Source organism: Gymnogyps californianus, chromosome 16 (assembly GCF_018139145.2).
Source record: "Gymnogyps californianus isolate 813 chromosome 16, ASM1813914v2, whole genome shotgun sequence".
NCBI lineage: Eukaryota > Metazoa > Chordata > Aves > Accipitriformes > Cathartidae > Gymnogyps > Gymnogyps californianus.
The window spans coordinates 3,123,035-3,140,810 of NC_059486.1; the positions used below are offsets into that span (position 1 = coordinate 3,123,035).

Consider the following 17,776-nt stretch of genomic DNA (forward strand, 5'->3'; position numbering starts at 1 on the left):
GCACCGCTGCCCTCTGGCACCGGCCTTTCTTCCTTCCCCCCTTCTTTCCTTCCTTCCTTTATCTTTCCTTCTTTTCCCTCTTTGCTCTCTTCTCTCTCTTTCCTCTCACCTCTTTCTCTTCCTTCTCTTTTTTCTTTTCCTCTCCCTCTCTGTCCTTGCTCTTGTTATCTTTTTCTTTGTCTCTCTCTTTCCTTCTTTCCTTCTTTCCTTCTTTCCTTCTTTCCTTCTTTCCTTCTTTCCTTCTTTCCTTCTTTCCTTCTTTCCTTCTTTCCTTCTTTCCTTCTTTCCTTCTTTCCTTCTTTCCTTCTTTCCTTCTTTCCTTCTCCCCCTCTTTTTTCTCTCTCATTCTTTCTCTCTGCCCTCCTCACTCTTTCTCTCGCTCTCCTTCTCTCCTTCTCCCTCTCCCCCTGGCCTCCCTCTCCCTCTGCTGCACGTTCATTCCTCCCCTCCTTGGTTCAGAAAGGAGCCAGCTCCAAGTCAAGGGAGCAAAGACAGACCACGGGGCAAAAGTTCAAAACTGGAGTCACTCCATTAATATTCCTCTCTGAATCTGTTATTAGAGGAAGGATCTTTCCCCTGGATACAGTCCCGAACTTTGTTATAGAAAAGTCACCCTCGATTTCTCTCCGTGCGGGGTTGGGAGCTGTCTGCAGCTCTCTCACATGTATTAATCCATCCAGGGGCGGGGGGTGCAGGGGGAGGAGGAAACAACCTCTTTTTTGTTGTTGCTTTACTCGTTTGTTTAAAGTCCTGCCGAGCTGAGGGGAGGGGACCCGAAAAGCAAACCAGAGCTTCGCACCTGGGGCGCTGAAATTAGGAGATGAAGTGCAGAGGAATCCAGCGAAGCCGTGCATGCGTTTGGGGAGGAGGAGGAGGAGGGGGGTCCAGGGGGTGATGGAGGCGGGGGTGTGTGTGTTTGTTTTCAAAGTTTGCCCATCGAAAGGGCTGAAAACTTTGGAAAAGTTCTTAGGAGACACATCCCCAAGGCCCTCCAACCCCGTGTCCCTGCCGCTCCTCTGCCGCAGCCGGGGGGGTCCCCGGGGGGCTCCCCGCCGCCCGGGCAGCGGTGGGTGCCGCTGGCCCCGGGCAGCCCCGGCGGAGCGGAGCCGCTGGCCCCGGGCCCGCCCGGCTGGGCCGTCGCTCCTCGGGGCCGCCGCTTTGTTCGCAGCCAGTTTTGCTGCGCTGCAAAACTCGGGTTGGCTTGGATGGGGCGGGCGGTGGGAGCCGGGGAGTGTTTTTATTTATATAATAATAAAAAAAAGGAAGTATTTACATCTAAATCTCGGGTCGGCCAGGAAGCCTCTCTGCCCCCTCTCCCAGCCCGATAGGGATTTAGGGACGTGCAGTGCCGGATCCCAGCCCCGGGCTCCCTTTGTCTTGCAGATCTCTGCCCCAGCGAGGGAGACAGCGATGCAGACAGCAAAGACGATCCCTTGCTAGAAGCCAACGAGTCGGGCAAAATCAGCACGACCACCGCCACCACCCCAGCGCCGGCCAGCTCCGCCGCGGCCGCGGGAGACGACCCCCGGGAGAAGGGGGGCAGCCCCTCCAAAAGCCACTTTTTCCCCGGTGACTCGGCGGGGAGTCGGAGCCGAGAGAGGACGGAGAAAGCCCCTCCGGACTCCCGGCACAGCCCGTCTACTATCTCTTCCAGCACCCGGGGGGGAAGCCTGAGCGGCGAGGAACTAAAAAGCCCCCTCAGGGATGGTCCCAAAGTAGATGAGAACCGGCTGCTGGGTAAAGAGCCCTTCGCCCCCCTCACGGTCCAGACCGACAGCACGGCCCACCTGAGCCAGGGACACTTGCAGAACCTCGGCTTCCCCCCTGCCCTGGCCGGCCAGCAGTTCTTCAACCCGCTGGGGAACGGGCACCCGCTACTGCTGCACCCCGGGCAGTTCGCCATGGGGGGGGCTTTCTCCGGCATGGCCGCGGGTATGGGGCCGCTGCTCGCCACCGTCTCCGGGGCATCCGCCGGTGTCTCGGGACTGGACAACACGGTCATGGCCACGGCGGCGGCCCAGGGACTCTCGGGAGCATCGGCGGCTGCTTTGCCTTTCCATCTGCAGCAGCACGTCCTGGCTTCTCAGGTACCGCACACCCCCCCCCCCCCGCTACCCCTCCGGAGCAGGGGGTCCCCGTCCCGGGGTAAGGGGGGGGGGGCAGCGGGGCACCCCCTTTAGCTTCCTCCCTGCGGGTTCCCCCCCTAATCTGGGCTTTCTCTGCAGGGGCAGGCACTGGGTTTAGGGGAAAGTCGGAGGTGGGAAAGCCCCAGGGTGGTGGTGGGGGGGTGGCCTAGCTTGAACTCCCGGAGCTCTTCCACCCGCCCCGCTGTCCTCTCACTCCTGTGCTCCCTGGGACACTGTGCCGGGGCCAGGCCTCTGCCCCTCCCTCCCTCCCTCTCCCCCCCCTCCCCGGGGGGCTTGGCGGCTCCCCCGGGGCAGTCCCAGCGCCAGCTCCGCCGTGCGGGGCGCGTCGCAGCCTGCGGAGCGGAGCCGCCGGCGGGAGGGGGAGATGCCCGGGGCTGCCCTGCGGGGGGTAGCGGCTGTACCTGCGGGGACAGAGCGTCTGCCCCAGCGAAAGAAATGCTCTCCGAGGAGGAGAGTGAGGGGAGAGACAGCACGGCCCTTATCCTATTTCGGCCCTGTAGGGCCACGACACCCCCAGCGGGAGGGGGGCCGGCGAGAGGGGGCCCGTGCAGGACAGAGCCTCGGGCAGGGGCTACTTCGGGGGGGTCCCGGGTGGTTTTGGTCTCGGCACCGGGAGGACAGGTCTTCATCCCCTCCCGTGGGCAGCAGCAGCTCGGCCGCTGTCAGCTCTTCCATTGGCGTGGGGGGTGCTGGCGTGGGGGTGCCGTGGAGCATCACCCGGGGGGGTGGGGGTGTGGGATGTGCAGGCCAGTAACCCTTTCCTTTCTCTCTCCTCCCCTCCCGCAGGGCCTGGCCATGTCTCCCTTCGGAAGCCTCTTCCCCTACCCGTACACCTACATGGCGGCGGCGGCCGCCGCCTCCAGCGCCGCCTCCAGCTCGGTGCACCGGCACCCCTTCCTCAACGCCGTGCGGCCGCGGCTCCGCTACAGCCCCTACCCGCTGCCCGTCCCCCTGCCCGACGGCAGCAGCCTCCTCACCACCGCCCTGCCCGGCCTGGCCGCCGGCTCCGGCGAGGGCAAAGCGGGGGGGTTGACCACCAGCCCCGGTTCCGTGCCCCTGGACTCCGCCTCGGACCTCACCAGCCGCTCATCCACCCTCTCCTCCGGGTCCGTCTCCCTCTCCCCCAAACTGGGTGCAGACAAGGAGGCGGCCACCAGCGAACTGCAAAACATCCAGCGCCTGGTCAGTGGGCTCGACCCCAAGCAGGACAGATCCCGTAGCGGCTCCCCGTAACCCCCCCGCCCTCCGGGAGCTCATTTCAAATCAGTCTCGCAGTGCACTTTGTTTGAAAGAAACCACATCCTCCAACCCGCGAGTGTTTTTTTTTTTACCCCCCTCCTTTATTTTGGTGTTTTTTTTCCTTCCCCTTTCTATTTTTTTTTTTTTTAAATATAAAATCCCCCGGCGTTGTGTGCGCGCTTGTCAACAAAAAGGTATCCGGCGAAGCAGAGGGGTGAGGGTAGGGAGAGGGTCGGGGATGGGGGAGCGGAGCCGAGGTGGGAGAGCTGGGTCGGAGGCTGCTCGCAGGGAGCAGGCTGGCCCGGCCGGGTCACCGGCGGGGTTGTGGCATCCTCCTTTCTTTCTTTTTTTTTTTTTTTTTTTAAAACTGTGTAAAAACAACCCAAAAAACAACAGAAAAAAAAAGAAAAAAACACCTAAAAGCAAAAATAAAAAAAAAATCAAACAAAAGTATGAATAAAAATTAAGTAAGAGAAATGATTTTTTTCTTTCCGAAAGAAAAGTGTGTAAGTAACTCGCATATCGGTTCTTCAACAGTTGTTTCCTGGGCGGGTTGTTAACGACAACCCCCTTAGTCAATATTAAGGGAAGCTGTGTGTTTAAAATATTATTGTGGTGTCTGAGAGCCAGTCGGTGGCTTATTTTGCATGTTCCATAGTAGTCTGCTTTTGGGGGGGGGGTATTTTTTTATTTCGGTGGGGTTTTGTTGTTCATTTTTAATGCTTGTTTCAAATCCCAGGGAAAAAATTATTAATAACAATAATAAAAACAAAAATAAGACCCTCGTCCCTCTATCCTCCCTGTAGCAACAACAATAAGAAGTGTAGTTGGAAAGAAAAAAAAAAAAGTGAATTTATTTTATCTAAAAACCTCTGTAGCTTGACTGTAGGTTTATCACAGCTTTCCCTCTTTAATTGTATATGCAATAACAAGGTTTAAACATACTGAGAAGAAAAGAGCGGACACTATTATTAAAACAAAGTATTTATGTAATTATTTGATAACTCTTGTAAATACGTGGAATATGAATACTCGAAATTAAACTTTAATTTATTGACATTGTACATATCTCTGTAAATACGACTGCAGCTGTCTTTTTTTTTTTCCTTCTGTTTTTATTTTTAGTCGTTTTCATTTCAAGTTCGTAATTCCTTTAAACGTACACCCCGACCCAGAGGAGAAATACCCCCATTTCTGAGGGCTCACTTTTAAATCGGAGTTCACCCCAGAAAACCTGACCTCGTCCTTTTGTAAAGGAGCCGAATGCAAAAAATAAAGCAGAAACAAACAAAATTAATCAAAGACCTTTAAACAAAAATCAAAAGAGAGAAAAAGAAAAAGCAATGTGCCATGGTAGCTTTTAGTCCTCGATTTCTTCAGTGTTCGAAGTGCTACTTTCCGTATAAAATGTCAACAACAACAAAATTATATACTTTAATACACGACAACAGGCTTCTCCAGTGGCTTGAGAGAAAAAAGATGAAGATTCTAGGATTTTCTTTACTTTGTATTATTTTCCCCCATTTCCTTGGTGTGTCAAAAACCAACCCCACGATGGAGTTTTACTACTGTGCTTATTGTTGTCTTTGTTTGAGTGAGTGCATATTTTCTTGGCTTGAAAGTCAGGTGCTCAGAGCTGGTTCAAAGAAAAAAAAAATATGAAGGTATATTTTGTGTTATATAAATGTTGAGAAGTTCTTGCTATTTTTTTTTTCTGTAATTTTTTTCCCCCTTTTAACAGTCACTGAAGTTTCAATAAATTTTTATTGAAATGTCTTGGGCGTACTGTGAAATGCCTTCACCCCAACCCTCCCGAAAGTGCCTGGGAGGATGGCGGGGTTGAAAGATATATATCCCTCTTCTGCCTTTCTCCTCCACCCCCCATCCCTTTCCCAATATTAAGATATTTCTCCTGGAAGGAGCTAGTACGAACCAGTCGGGATGGTGTCGTTTGAATTGTTGGTGGGGAAGTATGAGTTTTAAGTAAGCTGTTTAATGTACCTTTTCCGTTTTCATCCCTCTCGCTTTTAAAGTCGATCCAGAGGCTACTAAGTCACCTCTTTTAATGGAACAATATTAAGTGGCGTTTGAAAAGTTAATGAGAAAGGCTCAGCTATGCTTTTATCTGTCATAAATTAGTAACGCAAAAGTGCAGAATTAGAGAATAGATCGGTTAAATTTTAATGCAGAGCCCTCCTCCAAAGTTTCCAGGTAAAGTGCTCAGGAGTTGATGGTGTTGCTGGGCTCGTTTTCCCTCCTGTCCGGGCAGAGGAATTGGCTTTTCCAGTTAGTTATCACCTGGAAATACATGGTGGGTTTTTTTTTTCCCCTCCCTTAGAATCGCCCCTTCTCGCCCTTGGGCTGATGATATGTTGAGATTAAGCTAGAAAATGGCTGAAACGGGACAGGCACCCAGGCTGCAGGCTGGACCAGTGGCCTGGGAGGTCACTGAGAAGAGAACTAAGGAGAACTGGCAGCCCCTGCCTGTACCTTTGCCAGTCCATGAGCACATCCTTTAGCAGAACATATATATTTCTCCTTGTTAAAGAGATTTTTTTTCCCCCTCCCTTCAACAGCCAGTGGCCCGTATATTGGAAAGTGATTCATCCTCCGCCAGTAATAAATATTATAAGGATGTACTTCCAGTCTGTATCCTGTTTTATACTCTGCCTGCCCCTCGGCCCGTGGCCCCCGGCTCCTGCGCCGGCGAGATAAAGAGAGGTTCAGTGGGTGAAAGTGGCGATAAGGCTTTTTTTCCCCGATTTTTTAACAAGTCCCCAATGGGACACCACCCCCCCCCATGCACATCAGACCCTGCTCAGGTCCCCTTCATGGGGGGACGGGACCCTTCCCATTTCACCTTCGGGGGTGTGTGTCTATTTTAAATCCACGGTGCTTGCGGCGGGGGAAAGACTTGGGCTGAGCAGGATTTTTTTCTCTCCCTCTTCCCCCACCCTCAGATGGCCCAAGGTGATGGCTGCTGGAAATGTCACTTTAGCTGATGCTCCTCTGAGCTGGCCTGGGCGAGGTGGGGCTTTTAGGGATAGAGGTGGCGTCGGGTCTGGCAAAAGAAATTGGAAAAAAAAAAAAAAACCCACCCCAAGAAGCAGGCAGCGTCTGCAGGCAGCCAGCCTTCAGGCTGCAGCCCCATAAGCCGGTTTCCACCCGGATCTTCCACGCGGGTGGGAGCTGGGGCTGCTCCGGGAGGGGGGGGGGGACCCGGCCCCGGGGAGGGGGGGAGCAGATCGGCGGGGCAGAATGCTGCCAGCCCCTCCGGGCTGTAAACCCATCCTCGGCTACGCCGTTCAATTTGCTCTGAGCTCTGGCCTTAGAGGCAGCGCGGAGGCACCTTCCCGTGTGTTACAGACTCCCCCCAGCCCCTCCAGCCACCTCGCTCTCATTTATTTGCCTTCAGGAAGGATGGAGGAACCTCTATTTTTTTTACCCTTCCCCAGCTGCTGGTCCCCCAAATCTCTCTTACAGAGGGAGAGCGGTTATGGGCTGTGCGGGAGGTGTGTGTGTGGGGGGGATATTTTCGTAGTTGGCGAGGAAATTCGCTGCTGATATTCAGAAGAAAGCAACCCCCCCTCAACCCCCCCTCGCTTTTCTGCCGGCCCAGGAGCCCGGTAGCCGCTCCGCAGACCAGGCGGGCACCGGCAGCCCCGGGGCGCCGCAAAACCGGAGGTCATGATTTATTTTTATTTTTTTTTTTTAGAGGCTAAGGGTGCAGCCTGATTGATTTAACACCCCCCCGCCCTTCCACGGGGCCTAATGCTGACCTCCCCCTCCCCATGCCCTTGCAAGAAATCCGTGTACCGCAGGTGTAACTCTGACTTGCAAATGGCTTTATCTCTTGTGTATCTTATTTGTATATAGTAACGTTAATGAGTAACTCTTGTGGCGCTTGTGGATGGAGGTAAACAGCGAGCAATCTCTCTGGATTATCCTGTCTATTACTCACCTGGCGCCTGTCTTGATATCCTCAATGGTTTTATGGCTGATGCAGGCGACCCGGCGCTGGGTGTGGGGGGGTGTTCGGCGGCGGGGGGGGGGTCCGGCGGGGCGCCGGCGCCACCTCTCGGGCAGCCCGAGCAGTGCGGAGCGGCCCCCGAGGGGACCCACGGCCCGTGGGAAGGGGACACGGCACCCACCGGGGGGGTGGCTCCGGGGGTGGGGGGAGCGGGGAGGTGAGCCGGCATCCCTTTCCCCCCCGCCCCGACCCCCGGCCGGGCAGCGCGGTGGAGGTCGCCGCAGGCTTTGCTGAGAGCGGAGCTGGGTTTTACCCACGGGAGATTTAGCCCCGAGTCCAAAGTCTCTGGGAAAGCGAGGCAGGAGCGTGGGCTGGGGCCGCACCGCTGGCCCGGGGGGGGGGGGCACCGAAGCCGCAGTGGCCCGTGGGGGACACCGACACCTCCGCGGGGCCCGGCCGTGCGGTCACCCGCCGCCGTCCTGCCGGCCCGCTCGGCCCACGCTCCGCTATTAGTTAATTATTGATTGATTACAAGTGAAAATTTATGACCCTCCCCCCCCCCCCCCCCCAGCCTTCCCGGCCCCCTCGCACGCACACACGCTCCTGCCCTCTGCAAACACTCCGAGGGAGGCGGGAGGCGTGTTGTTGTTTTTGGCCTTGACAGCTTCCAGGAATATGAAATGTTTAAGCCCTTGGGTCGATCTCCCGTACCCTGGCCGCCCCCCTTTTTTTTTCTTTCTCCCCCCCCCCCCCTTTCATGTCCCGGCTCGGGAGGCTCCCGCGGCGGCCGGGCCCCCTCCCCGCACACAGCCGGCGTGCGGGCTCGGAGCACGCCAGGCCTCGCAGATCAAAGGGACTTCTCCGGCCTCCGCACAAGGGAAGAGGGAAAAAAAAAAAAAAAAAGGTTGATTTCTTTAACGATTGTTCGTAAAAGTCTTGGAAGCAGGGACCATCCCGCCTCCTCCCTTGCCCCGGGCTGCAGGATTGCACCGGGAAACGATTTTGGGAAGGCAGAGAGAGGGCTCGGGAGAAGGGAAGGGGGAAAAAAAAAAAGAAAAAAGAAAAGAAAAAACGGAGGAGTTGCTTGAAATTTAGCAGCCGTGTGTCTGCAGGAGCGCACGCATCCGACCCGGGTGGGAGCCCGAGCCGCGGGGTCTGCGCGCCCCGCGTGGGCAGCGGGGCCCAGGCCGCGCTCGGACCTGCGCCCCCAAAAATGCCCCCGCAAGAGCGGGGCCAAGGCGAACCCCAAGCGCCTCAGTGTGCCCGTGGGTGTGCGGGGGGGCGTGGGCAGGGCGCAACCCCCCCCTGTTTCTGCAGCTCCTGCTGCCGGGAAGCCCGGTGCGACGGGCGCTGCAAACCGGTCACCGGAGCGCGCTGCTCCGCGCACGGACACGCACTGCCCTGGCCGGGGCTGAGAGATGGACGGACGGACGGGCAGACGGATGGACGGATCGGTTGTTTGTTGTTTCGGGAGGGTAAATGGTCTGATGTGGCTGGTGCTTGACCGCTCCCCTCTGCCCGCCGGTCCCTCTCAGCCCGGCCCCGGGGAGCCGCACCCGGGGGGGGCAGCGGGGGCAGCAGGCCGGCCGGATCCGTGCTGGAGGCGCCGGGACGGCGGGGTTAGGGTGAGCTGGGGGGGGGGAGAGAAACGGGGCGGGAAAACCCCTCCCTCCTTCGGCACCTACAGCCGCGCCTCGCAAAGAAACCCCGGTCCCCAGGGGCACGGTGGCACCCCGGAGCCCTCACCCCCTTACACACCGTACCGGCACACACCAGGAGAGCAAGCAGCCCCACGCAGGGACATTCCAGCCCGTGTAGCTGGAGGCTGGCATCGCGTTATCGCCCTGACCCGCCGACCTCTCCCCGCAGCCAGCCCCTCCGCGCATCCATCTCCCGAGCGGCCCTTTACACCTGAAGCCTTTTCGCTGCGGGCGGAGAGAAAAAAGCCAGCGGCTCCCAGGGAGCCCGCTCTGGAGGGTGATGCGTGGGGTTGGTTTGGGGTTTTTGTTATTTATTTTTTTTTTCCAGCCAGCCCCAAATTTCCCACGTGCTTCTCCCCAAACCCCGCATTATTAGGGAACGATTTCAGGCGTGTAAAAACACGGCGAGGCGAAGCCCTTAGCTTGAAGTGGCCGTTCAAGGCGCTTTTGTAGCTCCTGGCTCCAGCTTTTCGCCCCGACGCGGAGGGCTGCAGCGGGTCCTCCCCGCCCGCTGCGGGCAGGCTGAGCCCCGAGGCCGGGCCGGGTGAGGGGCTCCCCGGGCAGCAGCCGGAGCACCGGGGCTCGGGAGCTGCGCCCTCCTCATCTGCCACCGCTCCTTCTTGGGAGCTCAGCCCGCAACCGCCCCGCAGACACCACCTTTGGGGTTACCCTTTTGTAATCCACCTCTTTTTTTTTTTTTAATTTTTTTAAAATGATTTGATTATTCTGGAGAAAATACTTTTTTTTTTTTTTTTTTTTTTTTTTAACGCGCTCAGCCGAAACAGAGTTCGACCTCTAGCGCAGGTAACCGCGGCCATAATTCCTGCTGAATTTCACGTTGGTCTCACTAAACTCAGCTTCCCCTCACTCCTCCCAAATAAAGCCCTTCCTAGGGAAGACATTGGAAAAAAAAAACCAAACCCAACCCTGATGGCAAGCGGGCTGGGCTGTGCGGAGCCCGACCCGACCCCACGGACACCCCGACCCCCTCCCCTCCCGGGGCAGCCCCCCTTTGCTTCTCTCCGAAGTCTTTTCAAGCTTTATTCCCTTGCAAGCCGCCAAAGCGCCACTGACAAAATAAAGTTAACAAGGAAATTAGCTCGACAGAGCGAGCCAGTGGTGTTTTTTCTCCCCCGGACCTGCTCCTTCCAGTGAAGGTACGAGCGGAGCGGCTCCGGGGAAGGGGGGGACCGGCCGAGGAGGGGAGGGGGGGTCCGGGTTGGGGCATCCCACCGACCGGACTGAAGGATCGGTGAAATAAGGAACCTTTCTTGGGGCAGGACGAGGCGGCAGGGAGGGAGCTGGAAGGATTTGCTCCAAGCTTTTGGGCAAAACGTGGAGTCACGTTTCTGGTGCCTCTGCAGGGAAGGGGGTCCCCGCCGCCGCGGCCCCCCGCGATCGCGCTGCCCGATCGCTCTCCTTGGGAAATTTGTCACCGCGATCTTCTGGCAGGATTATTTCCCTTCTGCCGTGAGACTTTTCCTAGGCGCTCTCGCATTTATTTTTCACAGGTTTCTTGAAAATTAATTTTTTTTTTCCAGCTTTCCCTTGCTGTCCATTCGTGGCCTTCCCCGTGGATTTCTGAGGGGCGCCTTTTAACTCCTCCGCTCTCCTGAGTCCTATTTCAGCCGGCTTCCATTTCTCCCGACCCCGAGCTAAAAAACAAACAGCCCCCCGCCCCCCCAACCTTAAATACAAATATAAAACAGGTCTGGAGGCTCCCCCGCTCCGCTTGCTGGAGTGGGTGGGGGTAGGGGCTACCCCTAGGAAAAGTGAAAAGCTTGTTTTAATGGGCGGTCATTGCTAAATCTCACCTTAGGGCCAAAACGACTCGCGACCCATTGCCCTCCTTACGATGTATTTATTTGTCTCAGTGGCACCAGCCGTCAGTCATTAGTGGGGGGGTTAACCCGAGAGCCGCACCACGGTGGCGGTGGTGGTCTTGTGGCTCTTTGGTTTGTTTTAAATATGATTTCTCAACAGGAACCTGTCCAGAAGCGGAGGAATAACCTGTCCTGGGAGGGCTCCCTGGTGAAACACGGGGGGAACACGCGTGGGAGCGCAGCGAGCGACGACCCCTCCGAAAAAGCGGCTGTTTCGGTCTGAGAAAGCGGGGGTTTGGTTTGCACCCCGAAGGGTTTGCTCTCGGAAAAGCGGCGGCTTGGGCCAGCAGAGACTTCATTTAATGAACCTGGCGGTGTTTTCCAATATTCTTAACAATTACGGAGGGGAAAAAAAAAAAAAAAAAAAAAAGCAGCCCAACTGCAACCGCAGCCGCCCGAGTCCGCGGGCAGCCGGGCGAGCTGTCGCCGTCCTCGGCACGGAGCGGCCGGCGGGGACCGGAGGGTGCAGCCGGGCAGCAGCTCCTGACACCCGCACTCCGACGGCTGTGTTTACATGCACGCATTTCTGCGATTACGGACATACCATGCGCATAGCTCCAGAGCCTCTCCGTAGCTGTATATTACTTTATTTAGATACAGCTCTCTCCGTACATAATATATATAAAGTGCTAAGCAGCTTTATATATTTCAAATATTTATATAGCTCAAAAAACATCTATATGTGTGTCGTTATATAAAGATAACGCAAAGAGACGAGGCTGTGCGCGCATTCCTTTCACTTTGCACAAGACGTGTGCGGTGTGGGACACCGGGCACGGTGTGTCCCGTCCCCCGCAGCCCGCACACAAGCCCCCCCCGCCCCCGCCCCGGCTTTCCCAGGCTCTGTCCCGCCTGGCCGAGCACAGCCATACTCTCAGGCTGGGGCCGGAGGGGCTCTAACTGGTGTATTTGGTATCTGTGTCTCGGTTAGCTTTGCATTATCTTCGCTATCCCGTGTCCTGGGTAAATTGATCTCCGCAGCCAGCAGCTCGCCGAACAGCCCCGGGCTCTCTCGCCACCCCCGGGGCACCTCTGGGTGTCCCTGCCCGTCGCCCCTCGAGGAGCGGGGAGCATGCGGGAGTCTCCCCGCCCCGCTGCCAGCCCGGAGCCCCGGTGCTTGTGTTCACACCCCTTTTACAGCCGGCTCTCTGGTTTGTTCCCTCTGCCAAATATTTAACCGGGGGCGGGGTGGGGAAGAGAGAGAAACCGTAAATTTCATGCTGCTTTTTCCTCCAGCTCGGCATCCCGCGGCTCCAAACTTCTGCTGTCAGGAGGACGGACCGACTGTGCGAGAGTGCTTCCCTTGCGCCCGGCTTGTCCCCGAGTGCAGCCGCGGCTGACTCCGGGCCTCGGGCAGAGCAATGCGGGCAGGGAGCTCCATCCTCGCCCCAAGCCTCATGCCGTCCTGAAACCCTGAAATCGCGAAATAATGAAATTGGGGAATCATGAAATCATGGCAGCAGGCAGGACCTGGACGCCCCGTGCCAGCAGCCCGCATGTTTAGGAGGAGGAGAGGAGGGTGCCTTGCTGCTGGGGGTGCGCCCCGCGGCCAGGGTCGCTGGAGCCGGGGCCGTTGCCGGGGCCGGGGCCGTTGCCGGGGCCGGGGCCGGGTCGCGCCGCTAAAGCCGCTCCTGGAGTGCCACCTGGTGGGGGCAGCCCGGCAGCACGGGCAGGGCTCGGCTCCAGGGGTCCCCCGCAGCCGCCCGCCCCCCTCCCCGGGAAGCGTCTCCCCAAGGCTGGCGGGGGAGCGGGGCAGCGGCGGGGGTGTGGGCAGGGGGATCCCCAACTGCCTGGGCATCAGAAACGCTGGGGATGCAAGTAGCAGCATTGAAAATGAAAAGATGGGAATTGAAAGTGTTTCTTCTCCAGAGTCTGAGAAAGAAGAGCCTCTTCTGGAAATCCTACGTGCCCACCCTCCTTCTGTTCACTTATAATCGGGGGGGGAGGGGCCTGCGAGCATGTGCGCAAAACTGCCATCAACACCGACATGACGGCTCCTGGTGATTTCATGGACTCTGGTTGAGAACCCCGGTGCTGGGCGTTCATAGGGAAGTGGCATTAGGCCTGGCATTTTTGTAGAAAACCTCCCAGAGTTTTACAGGTGTGTGTAGCTGCGCTCTGAGAGCAGGCGGGCTCTTAAAATGAACCGTCGCCCTCCCCCGGCTGCACCCGTGGGCTGGTTTGCATGGCACAGGGCCTCCCTTGCTTTGTCTCCTTGGATTTCTGCTGCCCTCCCTCACATATCCACATGCACACATGTACTGAGCTATTTTGCTTCTGTGTTTTCGTCTTTTCTCGTATGCTAGCCTCGCCACTTGCTCACTCTTAAACATTTACAAATGCGTGCAAGCACAAAACTAATCTTTTTTTCTACACTTTGTTTCACAATTTCATTCATACTCTTCCAACTTGTCTTACACTTTTTGCTTGTACAAACACACAGAGCTATTCTTCATAAGCAGTTTCTCTTATTATATCCTTATTTCTGTTTTCTGCCTCCTCCCTCATTAAAAAACTATTTTGCACCAGAAACTGCCATTTCGCATGAAACACTTCGCTCCAGGCCAGAGATCAACTTGCTTTGGTGGAACCGGGGGGCACTAAAATGTGAGAACAAGGATGTAAAAGCAGGAAGACATGCATCAAACTTCAGGGTAAACAATGGGAATGATATTGATTGCTTTTTAATGTGCAGTGGTCACACAATGGGGAAGAAAGCCTTCCCAGGGAAAAAAAAAGACACTCGTCCCGCTTAAGAAACTGGTAGCAGACACTTGTATTTCAGTGAAACTTCTGGACCAGCACAGAGGGGACCTTATCCCGGGGCTCCTGCAGGGAAGTGGCTTTCCAGGTCTAGTGGAGCTTCCAAATAAAGCACTGTCCTACTTTCCGACTGTCTCTGATGAGTGATGAGAAATGCCCTTTGTCTCTGCCCAGGCTGGTGCGCGCTCTCATTAAGGGCCCTGAATTGTGTGCGTGCGTGTCGGCGCCAGGGCTGTTTGGCAGGGAGGGACGGGCAGGGTTTCTGCGGAAGGTAATTCCCGGGTTCCAGCGGCCTGAAAGGTTTCTGAAGGAGTTATACTCTTGGAGCCTCAATGCTTCCAGGAGCGGTGGGCAGGGGAGACAGGATGATGGTCGTGGGACTGCATCGCAAATGTTTAGTGAAGCTGTGTGAACAGAGCTCTGGGGGAATCCACAACTGCAAGGGCAGTGATTTCGCTGGGAGTAGAAGGATTAATTTGAGATGTATCAAAGTAATCCCACTTTGCTCCTTGGGTGTCAGGTTCTGATCCGAATTGACAGGGGTTAGGTACTCTGGAAAACAGCCACCCCCGCCTTTCCTTAATGAGTTATCTCAAGTCCAAATCACTTTGTTTTCAGTGAGGATGGTGTAATGCATGAGAAAAAGTGTCAGGAAACATGAAGGCACAGCTGCTTTTTCCACTTGGGTAGCTGTGATCGCTTTGAATAATGGATATTCTGTTCAGCTCCTTCGAGGGGAACTTCGGGTCTCCAGCTCCTCGCCAAGAGGAGACATGCTGATTTATCATTTATTTATTGGATTATAACCCTGCTTTACGGGTAATCAATTGCTGCTTTTTCGGCTTCCTCTTAAATCACATCACCCCAGTGCAATCAGGGGCTGAGACCACCCCAAGTGCACAGATTCCCTTTGAAAAGTATTTCCATCAGATTTTTAGGTGTTAATGTGAGCAACTGATGGAAGAAATAACAGCCAGGGTCTGTTTTGGCTGTGTACTCTGGGATAGGGCGAGCACCCTCGTGCCCTTGCCCAGAGGACACAGTGATGGAGGGTGATGTTTTCTAACCTGCTTTCATGGCTTGGGGACCGCGGTGCTTTCCCCAGCTCTTCTCTGAGCGCCACGCACATCGGGCTCACCCTGCTCTCTTGCGTCGAAATGAGCTGTGACAGAAACAACACCCATTTTGGGGCTAAACCCTATTTCTCACAGAAAAATAGAGGGGGGAGAAGCTCTGTAAGCTCAGACAGCAAGGGCTTTGAAGGCTGCCCTTTATTCCTAGCACATCACTTTAACACCCCCCCAAACGCCTCCCCACCCTTGAGCGGGACCCGACACGTCTCTGGTCGTGGGCCTGCACAAAGCTTCGCCTCAGGGCCCCGCACCGCAGCGCTGGCGTCTCTGCGAGGCCTCTCGCTGCCTACTCGGCAGGGCGCTACCCCTCGTGCTGCAGACCTCAGGCTTTGCACCAGTGCAAGCCATTACCCAGCAGGAGCAAATGGAACAAGCTGTGATTGATAGAGTTAAAATTAAGGTGTGAACTTGCTGCAGGGAGGAAGAGGGACCTGAGCCTTTATAAGCTTGGCTCAGGCCAAGGAAGGGTCTTTTCTAGAAGGCTGTGGTGTTAAAGGAGCTGTGAGGTGGGAGAGGCTGTTGAGAGGACTTGTGGTGGCTGCAATGGGGAGCTCTGGAATCACTCTGGAGGTAGGAGGCTGTGTGGGAAGCGATGGGGACGTGGTGTGGGCACAGTGCTGGAAATGGTTGCTGTATGGTTGCTTTGCTACCCTTAAGAGCTGTGAGGTGGCTGTTTGGCTGGAGGGTGTTTTGCTGTGTTAGATGTGCCTTCCCTGTGGCTCAGAGGGCTCCAGGGACTTGGCACTTCTGGTTTCTGCTTCTGTGGGGACTGGCGTGATGAGCCGAGACACAAGCCATGTGATTTACATGGAACTGAAGTGTGGAGGAGAAAGCTGCTCTGTGCAAATCTGCAATTTGTGGGTATGAAAACCTGAGGGGGACACACACACACAGGAACACGGATGCTGGTAGTAGCTCCCTATGGTGCTGCTTCTTCTCCCTTGGCTGCTGGACTGCCTGGGCCCTTCAGCTGATACTGGGACTGCTGGCCTCCACCTCATAGCTGTGAGTGCCAGTCAGGCGAAGTGTTAAAGAATAGCAAGGGGTCCAGGTTTTTCCATGGTGCCTGTGCAGATATCTAGCTGGTTTTCTTCCCTGCTGAGGCTCTTCCAGACTTAACCTTGCTTGTCTGTGGGACTCAAACTAGAGCTAAGCAAGTCCAACCTGGTTTTTGGTCCCCAGGTGCCAATATGTCCTTGTAGAGAGCTTGTAGCCAATCTGTTCTGCACCTGAAAGTGGATGTGAAATGATTTGAGTTATACATGGGGTCCTGTGGTATCAGTCTCTTGTGCTCTTTGATTTTTGGAGTTCCTTGGCTAGAGAACAAAGGAAGCGGCCTGAATTTGGGGAGGATGTTGAAACTCAGGGATGAGTGTGGCAAAGATTCTGCTCCAGAGCTGGGTGTATAGCTGGAAGGGAAGGAACTCGATAAACGAGTGACACGCTGCCTCTAGCTGGCCTGGCAGCCTTTTATCATCCTGCATTCATCTGCCAGCCTGGCTGGTCCGTTCAACACCTGCTTTCTTATGTGAGAAGTCCCCATACTACCTGTGGTGTTCCTTATTTTTAAGGACCTCAGTCAAGTAAAGCATCAATGTGTAATTTTCCATTCTTGGCAAGGCACACCCCAGTAAATCTGGGACAGTCATCTGCTGATAACGATTGCCACTTGAGGCTGTGGGTGCTCTGGGGCAAGTACTGTCAGTAACCAGCATACAGGAATATGGTAGTAGTTGTCATAGGAGCTTCTGGGTGTTACTCAACACTATGGTCTTGTTTGGTTTGAAATGGAGTAGAAATAAATATTATTTTTAAGCAGCTATTCCCAGGTAACTGTGATCTTTTGGCTTTAAAGCAACTTGTTACCCCCTCTAGAGATTTAATGTAGCAAAATGAAAAAAGCTGGGAAGGCTGTGGAGGGAAAGACTGGATGGAGCCATCTTATTTTCTGGTGTCTGTTCTTGTTAATCCTAGCTATCCCCCCACTGTAGCTTGCAGCTTTGGCTGAATATCATTATTTGCCCCTCAATGGGTGAGTTTCTCTGTGCCCAGCTTGGCCAGCCAGCTATCCTTTCGATGATGGGAGGTTTAACAGCAAAATGGGTTGGGAACTGAGTCAGTGACTTGTGCTGTGCCTGAGTAGAGACTTGAATCAAGATCTCCAAAGCTGGACTGAAACCTGGGCTGCTCAGTTTTGATTCTCACTACACTGGTTGTTGGTGTGCTTGATAGCCTCCGTTTCCCCCCTTCTCGTTGTAGTGAGCTCAATGGCCTGCAAAACTGAGCTGGGCAGTCCAGCTCCATGTCCTGGCTGTGCAGAACATGGGGAAATAATCATAAGACATTCTGCTAGGGCTCCTAAATGAGGCTCTGCATGACTAAGACCCATTTTACTGAAAATAAGTGTTATTCCTGCAATATTTCTGAAATATTTACCTTTTCCTGAAGATACTAGGGCTCGGAGTTGGGTTTAGCTGCAGTTTCTCATTAAGAACCTGTTTGCCCTGGGATCTGTGCTGTGATGGAAGGAGATGCCCTCCTGAGGGAAGGGTTCAGAGGGTCTGTGATCTTCTATGCTCATGGACTCTAGAGGCTCCTGGGACAGTGGGGCTCCTTGACTGTAGATACAAGTGGGAGAGATCTGAAGTTTATGGGGTGAATTTGAGGATGTAATAAGACTTGTGGGAAGGGCTTTCCTCTTCCAGCACTGCACAGAATCAGTGGTGTAGGCGTGAAAAATGCCAGTGTCTTGGATCTAAGGATTAGGCACTTTAAATGCATGAGAGAGTGCACCAAAGAATGGACTCCTTAACTTTGGCTAAGCTTTTTTGCTCAGCTCCCTTAATACTAAAGTTTCCTGGGTGTGGGCGGCTCTCCTCTCACCAGCAAAGCCTGATGTTGCACAGGCTGCTGGTTGTGTTAGGAGCCATGGATTTGCAAA

General features: G+C 55.0%; 1 protein-coding gene across 3 annotated transcripts in view; it reads left to right on the forward strand.

Annotated features, from left to right (window-relative positions):
- The window catches only part of TBX3 (T-box transcription factor 3), a 170,463-nt gene extending 166,866 nt beyond the window's left edge, over positions 1–3,597 (forward strand). For all 3 annotated transcript variants that reach the window (XM_050906587.1, XM_050906588.1, XM_050906589.1), the window contains exons 7-8: positions 1,384–2,087; positions 2,934–3,597. In XM_050906587.1, the coding sequence (XP_050762544.1) occupies positions 1,384–2,087; positions 2,934–3,380 (1,151 nt within the window). In that variant the 3' untranslated portion in view covers positions 3,381–3,597. The remainder of the gene's footprint in view (positions 1–1,383; positions 2,088–2,933) is intronic.
- The last annotated feature ends 14,179 nt before the right edge of the window (positions 3,598–17,776 follow it).